General features: G+C 38.8%; 1 protein-coding gene across 3 annotated transcripts in view; it reads right to left on the bottom strand.

Moving 5' to 3' along the window:
- Positions 1-14,487, bottom strand: part of SORCS3 (sortilin related VPS10 domain containing receptor 3) — a 489,777-nt gene that overhangs the window by 31,785 nt on the left and 443,505 nt on the right. For all 3 annotated transcript variants that reach the window (XM_084904018.1, XM_084904020.1, XM_084904019.1), the window contains exons 15-17: positions 11,613-11,730; positions 10,521-10,654; positions 1,385-1,498 (exon numbers count right to left, since the gene is read on the bottom strand). In XM_084904018.1, coding sequence (XP_084760144.1) covers positions 1,385-1,498; positions 10,521-10,654; positions 11,613-11,730 — 366 coding nt within the window. The remainder of the gene's footprint in view (positions 1-1,384; positions 1,499-10,520; positions 10,655-11,612; positions 11,731-14,487) is intronic.

Raw genomic sequence — 14,487 nt, 5'->3', positions numbered from 1 at the left:
TGTTAGAAGGAGTGCAAGAGAGCAAGACAAACATTGCGCACAGCTACTCCTCAAAACAGAGTCTAGAGAAGACAGCCATTTAGGAAGCTAAATAAATGCTGAGGAGCCGCTATCCCTCCATCTCAGGAAGAGTAGCTCTTTAAACATTATTATCGATTCTACCTGGTGAGCCACAGATAAGATCAGTGTCTAAAGCAGCCAAGAAAAATCAATGTCTGACTCATGCACAAGACAGGAGGAGCCAGACCCATTGGACTATGGAAGCAGAAAGAGCACATGCTGATCTTTGTGAGGGAAAGACTTATTTCTAGTTCTCCGAGGCCACCCCCAGTATCCCCTGTACCAGAAAGCAGCTAGAAGATGAGCTTTATACCTCTGATTAATAAAAAAGCCTTGTCCTGTCTCCCCTCCACCACCAGGGCATCATTCCATAGCTTAACACCTAACAGTCCTTACTCTGGAAACAATGGGATATTTAATGGAATATTTTCTCTTTGGTAATATTTCATTTCTTACCACAAATATCAGATGACAAGCACAAGTTTGAAACTCCTATTCAGCCCAACCGAAGTAAAATTATTCCAGAGAAGAAGTGAGCATGGGAAGACCTTTCACAAGGACTGTGACCTTCTAGAACAAGGTCAAGTTTATGCACCGTGATGCCATATCATCTCTCTTGACCACAAACCCCTGCACCTGAAGTCAAGCTGAGAGCATGCACAGAGCCCTGACCTACATGACAGACTTGTTTCTAGGCACATTGTCATTTTTAAATTGCATTAAAGCAACATTCTGGGAAAATCACATAAAATAAATGGACCACCACTATCATCATCATCATCATCATCATCATCATCATCACCACCACCATCGCCATCACATTATGTGCTCTTTCACCCTGGATATCAGGAGTAACTAATCAAACCACCCATATTGCCTTCTTCTGGTGGCTTTGAAAGCAGATGAAACCAAACTCTTCTGTATGATATCGGTCCTCCATTAAATCTGATATTTCTCCCTCCCACCCACAATTGCTGAACTCTTAGCCATACTTTCCATCCAGAGATCTCCTGAAGATATTGGGCAAATGGTGTATGTAGTTATTGTCTCAGATGGAATCACAATATTTCTAGAAGAGAAAGCCTGATCAAAACAATAACCATGGTCTGTCAAATGGCAAAAGGTATTGAAACTGGGTAATCAGAAATCTTTTCTGATGTTCTCAAAAAGCTACTCTCAGCTAAAGCACTCCTCAGACTTCCCCAGAAACCATATAAACAAACTTTATCTCCATTCCGTCCTGCTTCAACAGGGATGCTACCTTTCATCCCAACTTAGAGAAACACAAAACAGTGAGTGGAATTCCTTTGGTTGTTTTACTTACCCCGTGCTGTTAAGGTAGCTTTGACCAAGGCTGCAGTCCTTGGATGGAGATGCTGGATTGTACCAGAAAGCTGGGACACACTGGCTCTCTCCATGCCTCTCATAGCCATAGTCACTGTCCACAAATGAAAATTGCATAGTGGTGTAGAAGCAAAAGTGTTTAAAATACACACACAACAGAAATACATCCCTATGTTCCCCCAAAACTCTGCAACACATTCTTCCAAATACTCCCAGTGAGGGCAAATATTCATACTTGGAGAATATATTTTTAGATTTAGAAATGATCCCAAGTCTTATGGAGTCCAATGTAGAGAAAAAAAAATAATGGATTATCAAATGTGGAATCTAGGTTCAAAAAGTATGAAACTACATATGTGGCAAGTGTACTGGTTTGGGGTGAGTGTGAAAGATGCTATATGCTTAAAAGCGTGTTTTGGGTCACAGTGGGATTACTGAAATAATTAGATGACAACAAAGAAAATGGCTTTAAAGGTCAAGGTATTCTTCCAAAATTCCAGATTTTATTTTCTTTTTCCCTGCCAATTCTCTCTCAAGCACATATATAATTTGCATTCAGATTTATCCATTCAAAATTTTCCCAACTACATGTAACATAGGTTCCCTTTTATCCTAAACAATAACAACAACAAAAACTATGTAGTTGTTGGGCAGCTTTTCATAAAAGCCTAGCCATACATAACCAAGAAAGAGCTCTGACCAGTGTGGCTAAGTGGGTTGGGTGTCCTCCCACACACCTAAACATTGCAGGTTTGATTCCAGGTCAAGGCACATGCCTGAGTTGTGGGCCCCATCCCTGGTGCAGGACTTGAGGGAAACAGCTCATCGATAATGTATTGCTCTCACATCCATGTTTCTCTGTCTCTCTCTCTCTCTCCCTTCCTTTCTCAATAAATACATACATATACACACAAATTCAAGTATAATTCCTTTCTCCTTTCCTTCCCATTTGAAAAGTGAGAAAGTAAATGGAGAGGAAGGCCCTATCTAAAATTTAAATGATATTTTCTTACTTCTTAGAGTTTCATAGGCTCCCAGATAAGTAATTGTCAGGGTAGAAAAATAAAAATCAAGTATTATTGCTACTAACCAACCAGAGGTCTGTGAGGGTGACTTTATTTGGCAGGAAAATTCATACTTCTGAGTTAAGCATTGGAGGATTTCCTGAAAGCCACACTTTGATCAGAACAACCTGGACATTTGACTATTGATCTGAGTGTTAACAAAACATAAAACAGCAAAAGAAATCATTCTCTCTGGACCCACCCCTCTTTTCTTCTTCTGTTCCCATATTCTTTGATCCAAGGTTTAATTAAAATCCAATGAAGTTAGAGGCCAATTATCTATATGTGTAACTGGGATAGGAATAAAAGGGAGATAGTAATAAAACTTTAATTCCACATCTTTATCACTCAATATGTGCCCTGTCCTCTGGAAGAAGTACAACAATCCATCCCTCTCCTTAAGGGATTTTCAGTCTTTTGAAGATAGGCATATAACATGGCTCAATCCAATGATAGAACAGAATACCATCTATGAAGTAGAACATAATATATAATACAGGACAAAGAAGTATAGTTTAGAAGTAACAACTGATTGTGAGATTATATGAATTATCTCCCCACTTTGACACCACTGTACCTTCTTACCATCTTCCTCCACAACAAACTCCATCTGACCCTCAAGCCATCTTTTCAACCCTCTTTGCCTTTTTTTGCATTATGCCCTGGTCCTGAAGTACTCTATCCTTTTCTGTATTTGTCACTTACCTATAGAGCTTTCCTTAATATTTAGGGAAAATGAGACTATCCATGATTCCAATTCAAAATTTCTGTAGCCACAGCATATTGGAAACATTGAGGCCATAAAAGAGCAGGGGCCTCAGTTGGTTTTGTTTGTCAGTGTGAGTTTAGAAGGGAACCTATGACATTGGACATACTGGGTGAATGGATACTTCAATTACATTGAAAAAGGATTGCACTAAATTATGCCATTGTATTTGGTCTCTGCAGAGAGATTGTGAGTCCACAGTTAATTTTCCAATGTGTACCACAGAGAGCATCCCAAGTGCTTAACAGATGCCTGTGGAGTGAGTGTTAGCTAGAGTCCTTAAAAACTGTTATGTGGAAAGACAGAACTCAAGACCAGCTTTAATATGAGCACACTAAGAAAGAAAAGGAGAAACTAGCACATCTGTCAAGCGTATCTTCTGCCATGCCTCCTGGGGATCTCCCAGTCTGAGTTGACTCAAAGGGACTCATTGTTGCATCAGCTTATAGCAGTCCCTGGGGGCCAGCTTAAAATTTCAGGACTTTTTCAAGCTGTTTAAAGGCTAGTAATCAGTCATTATTAAAAATTAAATAATATAAAATTTTATTTAAATGTTATATTTAAAAGGCAACAAATATTCAAAAACAGAAATTCCTGGTTACTTTACTGCATTGTATTATTATTATACTAGAGGCCTGGTCTGCACCTTCTTGCAATTCTGGATCCCTTGGGGGATATCGGACTGTCAGTTTTGGCCCAATCCCCACAGATCAACTGAGGGACACCACCAGTGCATGGATCCATGCACTGAGCCTCTAGTATGCATATAAGATCTTTAGTTAATCTCTTGCCACCCTCTCCCCTCGCCTCTTCCCTCTAAGATTCATCAGTCTGTTCCATGTTTCCATGCCTGTGCACTGAGCATCTGCCCCCTGGTAGCTACCAGTTAATGGTTGAAGGATCAGTCGCTTAGGCTTTTGTATATATAGATAATATATAGCATATAAAATGTTATATATACTAGAGGTCTTGTGTACAGATCCATGTACATTAAAAGAAAATTAATTAGAAGGTGGATGGATCATGCCTAATGGCCGATGGGCCAGTTGGCTGGTGGCTTAGACTTTTAGATATATAGGTTATTATTTTACTTATGCTCTTGAGGTTATTTACAACTAAGTACTTATATACTAGAAATACTATGTAATGTTACACATCTCTCCCAAAGTCTGCAGTCACTGACATCATGTTGGTGGCTTGAAATTGTTCATGGTGGGAATATTTATAACAATCAGCAAAGGCTACTAATTATAGATTTTTTATTTATTTTTCCCAAAGAGCTGGAGGTTGAATATTTACCAGGGTACACTGGACATCTGATTTCTAAGCATTGTTTATCTTTAGAAACATTCAGATTGTCATGTGTCTGCATCCCTTCTAGAAAATTCCCCCATTGCTCTATGACATGAATCTGTTAAATGCCCTTCTAACTTTAAGAAGTTTAGTAATTTTGGAAGAAAGGGTACTCTCCTATGCAGCTTTGGAAGGGAGAGAAATGCCTTAATGCTCTTTGCTGAATGCAACCATCTTTAGCAGTTCTGTTCAGCTCTGTGACTTGTTAGCCATATAGTAATTAAAAAGAGGGCATCAGGCATGCTTCTTTGCCCCAAATAGAAAAAGAATCTCATTAATACTTAATAACATTAATGGAAATATCCCTGGTTGCCCCCAAGCTGTGGACTTCTTCATTAACTTCTGCTAAATGTATATTAAATCTCTCATATTACCCAACCTCCATCCCTGCTCTGATGTTCACATAATTTAGACAAACAAGCAGTTTCAGTGGCTGCTCCACCTTCCTAGGGAAAAGGTGTTTATCTGTTGAATTGTGAAGCTTGGAATGAATGTGCCTCAAAGTTTGATTTGCCTCAGGAAAGTATGCTGCCATTGCTTCTGCAAACACACAAGCAGTTTCCTTCAAGAAACGGTCACCTCTGTGTCTTTCTTTAGAGGTTTAGAACTCCTTTAAAAGTTTAGGTGGAAGTGTGTCCATTTCTAGGAACCTGTATGTCCAAATCTCATCCAGAGATCCAAAGAAAAAAGGACAGCTTCAGAAACCAAAAAGCCTCTGCATGTCAGAACCAAAAGGGACACTTGTATTTCCTGGGTCAAATCCCCTCAGGTGGCAGATTAGGAAGGAGGAGTAAAGAGAGGAGAAATGGCTTGTTGGAGATTGTACATAACTGACAATGGCAGACAGACGTAATAATCAAGACTCTTGACTCCTGGTTCAGCATTCGTACAATCCCAAGGGACACCCATTTCATCAATAGAGGGCTGCTTGGTTCTCAGGAATGACATTCTCAGTCTCTTGGAGCCAGCCAAGAAGTTATCTGCTGGCCCAGTTCAAAGGCAGTGCTAACCTCACCATACACAGCCCCTCCTAGCCTCATGGACCCCCCAGGTTCTCAGTTCTCTCATTTGGCAATTGAGATTCCAGGATCAATGTCCCACAGTTACTTCTTTCCTATTTTAGGAGGTAGCAGGTGGGTTTGGGATTAAATAGAGAGAGGTTTTCTGGTAGGTGCAGAGTGAACAGTCAACAAACAGAAACAACCTTGACAAAAATAATGGGATAAGAACATTGTTATCATTTAGCTAAGATATAAGCCTAAATACAACCATAAAGATAATTACAGAAACTGCTTGAAAAAACCAACAATCATGCTTCACATATTTCTGCTAATTCAACCCCATGCTCTCATCTGCCCTTATTCCTCTAGTCCCGTGGTCAGCAAACTGTGGCTCATGAGCCACATGCTGCTCTTTGGCCCCTTGAGTGTGGCTCTTCCACAAAATACCACGGCTTGAGCGAGTCTATTTTGAAGAAGTGGCTTTAGAAGTTTTAGTTTAAAAAATTTGGCTCTCAAAAGAAATTTCAATTGTTGTACTGTTGATATTTGGCTCTGTTGACTAATGAGTTTGCCAACTGCTGCTCTAGTAATCAAGAACACTTTCATATACCTGGTTTCCCTAAAGCGCTACCCATTTTCCTTGTATTTTCTCAGCAGGAAGTCTACACAGCTTCATCACCATCTCCTGCAGGAAGCCTTTCATCATTATTCCAGTCCTCAGTGAACTCTCTATTCTGAATTTTTTTTTAGTACTTTCTGCAGTAATGATACTGCTTTATATCTATGGTAGCCATGGTCGCATGTCACAATGGAGCACTTGAAATATGGCTAGTGCAAGTGAAGAATTGAATGTTTACTTTAATATGAATAACCACATGTGATTAGTGGCTATTCTTTTGGGTACCACTGATCTGTATCATAAAATTCAGCACCTAACTATGCTGTTTATTATTTGCTGCTATGCCTTCTTTGAGTTCAACAACTCTGGTTTATACATTTTTTTTTACTTTGAAATAATGTCTTATCTATAGAAAAAATATGCTTAATTATACTCTATATGCAGAACACTAAAGGTTGAATGGATTTCAAACACATCTGATGTATATGCTGTGACACCTCAAATATCTTCTGCTTTATCTTCTTTGATAAACTAGCTCTGTGGATCTGGAACCTACTGAAAAGGATAGACACTAAAACATACTAAGACTTAGAACTCTGGAATCATAACATTAATATTTTTAGTAAGTTACTTAACCTCTCTGTGTCTCCATTTTTTCATCAATAAAATACTTGTAATAGCCAACTTCCAGCAGTTGGTTGAAATCAGCATAATCCATCTAAAGAACTTGGTACACAGTAGGTGCTTAGCAAGAGTAATTGCTGAATAAATAAATGGTTGGCTGAGTGAGTAGGAAAAATAACCTTCTAGGTAGAACCTTCTGGGTGAAACCAGTCCAACTGGTTTCTCATTGAACAAGAGTATTTGGGTTTCTCAGAGTACAATTCATCCCTAAGAGCTGGCCCTTTATGTTATTCTTCTGGCTATATGCTGGTCTCTGACAAATTTAAGTCTTAGGATTTGTTCCTGGCCCCTTACCAGTGACAGAGTGGAGGTGGCCTCTGTGGTAAACATGAGGCTGGCAATTTACAAGGCTATTAAGTAGAAACATTATTATTCATGCAAAATTCATAAACCCTGCTTTGGATAGAGGTTAAAAGTCAATAACACAAATAAACACTTTGAGACTCTTTAAAACCTTCTTTCTTTGAGCAGAGGAGGGATAAAGGTGGATAATGCCCTGTCTCTGTGCATTTCAGCGGAACCCCTAAACTTTTCTAACAAAACCAAGATAGATATTTGATCACCCTGCCCAGTCTCCACCCCAGATCCTCTCTGACCAAAGTAGGTTACACCCTCTTCCTGCTTTCTCTGAGACCTGAAAGTTGCTTAGACCAATTGAATAGCTAAAACCTGATTTGGCTCAGGGAAACAACTACGTGAAATATGCTTGATTGTTGCTTATCCTAAGTGAGCTAGGAGTTTCAGATTCCTTAGTTAATAAAACTTCCTGGTCAGAAAGACCATTGAGAAGGTGACAAGGCTATGAAATTGTTGTTATAAACTATTTTCCAACATAAATATTTTAAAAAATATATTTGATGGAGAAGCTATATTTTTAACAGATAACTGTGCTTATTGAAGTTGACTTAAAAACAAAAAGACAATTTAAAACACCTAGTCCCATCATCCAAAAAAATCTCTATAAAAAACAGCAATTTCAGAAATCAAACTGTCTATTCCATACTTAAAAATAGTACAAAAATATTTTTTAGGCTATGCAATTCTTTTGCTATTTTTCTCAGAATCTGACCAGTCACTTGGCATCCAGGCTTGTGTGTCTGCTAATCCTAACTCACACTGGTTCTTCTAGCTTCTTTTTAATGTGATGTATGATTGGCTATAGAAAGACAAACATAGAATACCTTACCTATCCCCATCTCCAAATTCTATAAAGTCTTCTTGAATACCATAAGCCTATTACAATTCCAGTAACAGTGATCAAATACACTCCATTCATAACTGTTTTAGAGTTAATGGAACATTCTATGTTGAACCTCATCAACAGCAGTTAACCTAGGTCAATTGAAGATGAGTTTTAATTTTAGAATAACTAAACAGATCCTATTTATCTGAAGCATGAACTCAATCTAAAATAATGCAGGCTTGCTAGCTTTCTTGAGAAATAACATGATGTAGAAGAGACAGCATGGATATAGCTAGACTTGCATTTGAACCCAGCTCTTTATCTCCTAGTTACAAGACCCTGGTCAAGTAACTTACATTCCAGATAGTTCATTTCTTCATAAAATGTCATACTAATGATGCTGACATTACAGGGTGTTGGACCCAAGTGGTTCCTCTACCAATGGAAACACGAGAATCACAGAAACCTTGTAAGAAAACTCCCTACCCCTGGCCACCTGCTACTTTACTTATAGATGCATTCTGAGAACAGTTTCAAAAAAGGGTTCAAGACTATTTTAAACAATGTCACCAATATTGGAATAAATGGATAACACCCAAAGGTACAACTTTGAAGACAGTGCTTATTTGAATGTGTAAGCTCTGGTTTACTTGTTAAAAATACCATGGAGACCACTTAACCCTGGGGTACAATATTAATAGCAGCAGCAGCAGCAACAGATACCATATGGATGCCTTCACCATTAGGATAAATGCCTTTTCCACATTAATGATGTACATTAATTCATTTATTTCTCCCTAGGATCCAATGAGATCTATGTTCTGTATTTGTACTTTACAGCTGGGGAGGTGAAATCAAAGAGATTAAGATATTTTTTTCCTAAGGTCAAAAACTATAAATATGAGAGTTGTGATTTTTTTTCCAGAATAGTAAATGTTAATGTAATTGCTTAAGGGCAAAAATATTTATGTTACAATCCTTACTCTTTCTCAATTGTGAGTTTTACCAACGATGGGTGATGGACTAATACAGCTCAGAGAGACACAGGCAAAAATGGAGTAGGACGTATGCAAAGACAGTGAGGCTGCATGGAGTCAGCCTGCGGAAGGACACAAAGAAGCCTGATACTCATCTTCTGAATATTTAGGTTGACATCAACATGTCATGTGCAATAATTCGGAGTGACCTACTGTATACATTGCTATGACTATTTTTGGTGAATTGTAATTAATAATTAAAAATCATTCTTCCCAAGTGTGAAAATACATTCTGTTTCCGAAGGACCAAAATTGTCACAGATAAAACATTGCCATTCAAATTTAAATTCCATTTAGCACAACCCATTTGAACGATTCTACTAAATCAAGCTTTCTTTTTTTCCTATTTATTAAATGTATCGAGGTGACATTGGTTAATAAAATTATGTTGGTTTCAGGTGTACAAATGTATAATACATCATCCATATATTGTATCATGTGTTCACCGCTCTAAGTCAAGTCTCCTGCCATCACCATTTATCCCCCTTTAAGCTTTCTAAGACATAAGTTCAGGGTGAAGAAAAGCTGTTTTCAGCACAGGAGTAGTAAGATCTGGTATTGGTTTTTAGAGTATAATATGCTTGCTGCAAGGAGGATAGAGTTTAGGGTGCACGGGTGAAAACAGAGAAGGAATAAATAGATTGAAGAATTCACTCAGCAGAAGACATGGGTAATTGGGAGGTATTTTGGAAGTAGAGGCTTGTAAGTCTTGCAGATGTTTGGGTGAGACAAAGGGAAAAATCAAGCTCTCCTGGGATTTTGACTTAAGTAACTGAATGGATGTCTGCGTGTTTTCTTGAGGCTGGAAATACTGGACTGGTGTGGGAATTCAAGATGAATTGAAACACTGCTCCCAACAGTGAAAGTTCAGGAAGAGTTCTGCTTTGGCCACATATAAATATAAGGAGAGATGGATGTTGAGCAGATGGATGAACATACATGTCTGCATGCTAGAGGAGAAGGAGGCCAGAGATGAAGGTAAATATTTGGAAATGTATGAGTCTAATAGGTTAGGGTTCACATTGTCCTTTGGGGTTGTCAGTGGAGGGAGGAAAGTCAGAAATGATGATGAGAGTTCAAGTGACAGAGAGCAATTTGAGAAAACTTGTCTGAAGGTTACTGAACAAGGTAAGGTGGTAGCTCTCTGCACTCTGTCAGTGCCCAGCCCAACCTCTCTAGTACTTCCCAAACAGCTGCTCCCTGAAGATGAGAAGTCCCCTTGGACATGCTTCTCTGTGAAAATGCCTCCTTCTGTCCCTCTTCCAGGGATGCAAACTTCCCATCTGGCCCAGGAACTGGGGTAGATGGGCGTACAGGCCAGTAGTTCCTCCCCTAATGCATTTTCCTTTTCTCCCCCAAAACAAATAAACATCTTGTTGAAAACGGCATTGAGAGGCCAAGGGACTCACCACTCAAAGTCCCAGTCAGCACAGACACAGGGTTCTGAGACCACCGTCCCCGAGGAGTCTCGGCCCAGGGCACACTGAGCTCCTGGCTTGCGTTTCTTGAATATTTTCCTTTCTCCCATGACACAAGGTTCCCCCTTAGAAAGAAAGTCCATAGTGAGAGAGACAGAAATACACAAAGAAGATAAAGTAAAACAGCTTCTCAACAAGAAGCATTAGGTTTTTCACTCTCTTTTTGTCACTCGGTAGCAATCTCATTCCCAGTAACAGTTTGGGAGTTTCAGGACAAAGGGGCTGCTCTTTTACTATAATACAAAAGGAAAACTATGCAAGGCTGGCCTATAACTACTCCTCCTCCCAACTTGGCCAGTGATGTTTATTCCATCCTGTTTCTTCTCCATCTCCAGGAGGAATTCAAAGACTCCCACCATCCTCACTGACACCACAATTGCCCAATAGATTTCAGCAGAAACTCTAGTGGAAATCATTATACTTCTAGCATATTTTTCACATCATCTTCAGAGTAAAACTGAAGTTGACCTGAGAATCCCTCTCTATGATAAACAACCATGCCCAAGTTATTCCTAGTTAAGGGCAAAAAGAACGGGAGAAGTTAGTGCAAATTACAAGAATTTCTGGAGAATACAGATGCCTGACTGTGCTGTGTACCAATAAACATCTGCTATTGGTAGATACCATCATTCCCACCTTTCACCCTTTCTTAGTGGTTCTGTTCCCAATGCTCTTGGGCCCTTGCTCCAAGCTAGCCTGAGAAATGCTCCTCCCCCCAATGGGGTGGTATAATGATTGAACCTATGGAGGGTCAGTCTCCTTCTGTCTGAGCTTATTGCTCTATGGATAGACTAAATCCTAGGTTATCACTGCCCCCCCAACACAGTGACTTCAATGAGTAGATCAGGATCTCAGAATGCAAAATTGTCCCCAATACCATCTAACTCTACTGAACCTATTTAGATATATGAGCTTCACCCTTTTCCCTAAGCCCACCATTATCCTCAGAAGCCCCACTCCACATAAAAAAATGTCAGATATAAATAACAGAGCTTTTAGTAATTCTTCTTCCTGGTGGTGTACCTGATTGAGCAAGTGCCAGGTCTGGTAGTCTTCCTTGGTGCAGCGCCGGCTGAAGATAGATTTGTAGTCCACTTTCACCAACTGCCACTCAGAGCGAAGGCTGAAGTGGCCAAAAACTCTGTGTTTAGGGGAGGGATGGCAAAGACAAACAGAGAAATCCTTGAAGTCAGTCACTAATGCACAAAGACTGGGGGGATAGAAGACTGAATTGCAGCCTGGATTTCACTGGTTCTTTCAAAGTATGTTCTTTGAAGGCCATGGAGTAGAAGTCTACTGTATCCACAAAAATCAGCAAAATGCATTCACAATGGGCTTAAAAACCAATCATTTTTAATTGCAAAAGTAATATCTATGCTTTATAGTAAAGAATTAAAATATAGTAAACGACAGAGAAGGAAAAATTCAAAGTCCAAAATTATCCACCAAGATAGAACTGTTGGTCACATTTTGACATTCAGCCTTATATGTCTTTAATTCCAAGCCATGGTATTTTCTTTACCGATGTCCACTGTCAAGGACTGTTTTCTCATCTGTAAAGTAGATTATGTCTGTGTATGCTGGGGTGGGAGGTGGGTTAGTTAATCAAAAGTATGAACCTGCCAATTCCAAAATTTCAACTGAGTGTAAGAATATTCCCATTGCTTAATTTATGTGAATATCACCCTTCTCCTCCCTTCCTTGAAAAATCACAGGAGTCTCATAAAAGAAACTCATATTTATGTATAGTAAAATAGTACACAATATGGGTAGATGATCCATACTGACCTTTTCAAAACTCAGCAGTTGATAGCCCTATAAATATGAATAATCAATCATTTCTAGAAAAATGGATTGATCACCCATACTCCACTCAGGTGGCATGTCTTGTAATTACAATGCAAGACATCCATCACAGTGATGTAAAGGGGAGACCAATATGCCAGGAACTTAAATCAACTGAAATATTTCAAGGAATTGGATGGCTTCCATTTCATTAAGACTTACTCATGCTCCCAGACCTGGATTTTTATCTCCCCAAGTTCAGGTATTCTGATAATGACACTGAGAGACTAACTCTCCTCAAGGGACATTTCCTCTGTCAACTGAAACACAAAGATGCTTTGGGAAGGGTAGCAGCTGATTAATATTGTAAAATATGGAAAGAAATATAATTTCCGTTTTGATCATACAATTTAAAATACACTTAAAGAAATGAATTTTAATGTGCTAATGGCTCAATATTAAATAAAAGTTTTAGAGCTTTGTCTAAAAGAAAATTAAACAGACTTTGAGGTGGGAACAGAGGGTCTCCCCTTCAGTAAAAGTGTATGTTTTTTAATATGAGTCTTAGCTCATCCCTGGGCAGTAGAAGCCATGGGGCTAAATATCCTGGATTGTGTGACCCATATTGTGTGGAGCAGAGCAAACTTAATTTAAGTATGTTCCCTGGTTCTCTCGGTTCTCTTAGATTCTTGCTGTATTTAGTGGTCTTTGAATCTAATACATCCATGTCAAGTTTCAACTAAGGTATTTTCACCTTATTACCTCTCATTCATTTCATGAAGAGAACATGAGTCAGTCCATTTTAAATTTTAACAAGAGTTATAACTCAGCCGGAACCGGTTTGGCTCAGTGGATAGAGCATCGGCCTGCGGACTGAAAGGTCCCGGGTTCGATTCCGGGCAAGGGCATGTACCTTGGTTGCGGGCACGTCCCCAGTGGGGGCTGTGCAAGAGGCAGCTGATCAATGATTCTCTCTCATCGATGTTTCTAACTCTCTATCCCTCTCTCTTCCTCTCTGTGAAAAATCAATAAAAATATATTTTTAAAAAAGAGTTATAACTCATCAAAAGTGTATACTTCTTTGAAGAGAGGAGAGTTAGTTGAAAGCTCATTGGAAGAAAGACAACAACGAGAGGAGAGGAGACCTTGATGGATGTCTCTTCCCTCTCTATCCAGCCTATCCACTCCTGCCATATTTAAATGCCACCTCTCCTGTAAGTAATCCCTGATTGGAGTACTCTGAGTAGCAGGTTATCAGTGATGCTAAATCAAACATTCTGCCTACTCCAAATAGTTTACAGTTATTTCATGCATCATAAACTACATCATGTCAGATTAATTCCATCCTTTTCTATGAAAGGGTTTCTAGACAGACAGAAGAGGGAAATATGAGGCGTATGATTTACCTATCAGCAAGGCTCCTGATATGGTCTACCACAGCACAGTTGGAAAAAAAGATGAAAAACTATGAGCCAGGTGGTAGTAAAATTATGTGGCTGAACAGTACCTAATTAAGGCATTAAAATCAACCATGAGGAAGGGTGTGAGTAGTCAGCTGCAAGGTTCTGCTTTCTGTTCTTTCTTGTTCATCATTTTTATTAATGACTTGAAGACATGAAAATAATGGTCTTCATTGAAAATCACATTTTCTGATGACACAAAGCTGGAAGAAACAGTCAATATACTTGATGGCAGAATCAGGACCCAAAAAAGATCTTGACAGAATGAGCAACAGACTGAATTTAATAGCATGTGACAAAACAGGATGAAATGTCAAGTCTTCCCTTTGTCAACTACATAAGTATTATATAGATGAAATGGGGCTCAGTGAAACTCAGCTTAAAAAATAATAATAATAACAATAACAATAATAATAATAATGAAAGCTTAAGAGTTTTCATATATAATGAGATTAATGTAAGTACACACTTCAAAGAGACCAAAATATTTAAGGTGACCTGAGAATGCATTAATTTATACAAAATTATGTATATTATCTAGAGTAAAAGTAGAAATATCCTGGTCTATGCTACATTATACTAGATCACAGAGAAAACATGTAGGTAGTTTTAGATGTCATCATTCAAGAATGATCTAAACTACAAACCTCAAT

The sequence above is a fragment of the Pipistrellus hanaki genome (assembly GCF_964339955.1).
Source record: "Pipistrellus hanaki genome assembly, chromosome: 14".
Lineage (NCBI taxonomy): Eukaryota > Metazoa > Chordata > Mammalia > Chiroptera > Vespertilionidae > Pipistrellus > Pipistrellus hanaki.
The sequence above is the reverse complement of the archived record's forward strand: the minus strand, read 5'-3'. Positions and strand labels throughout refer to the sequence as shown.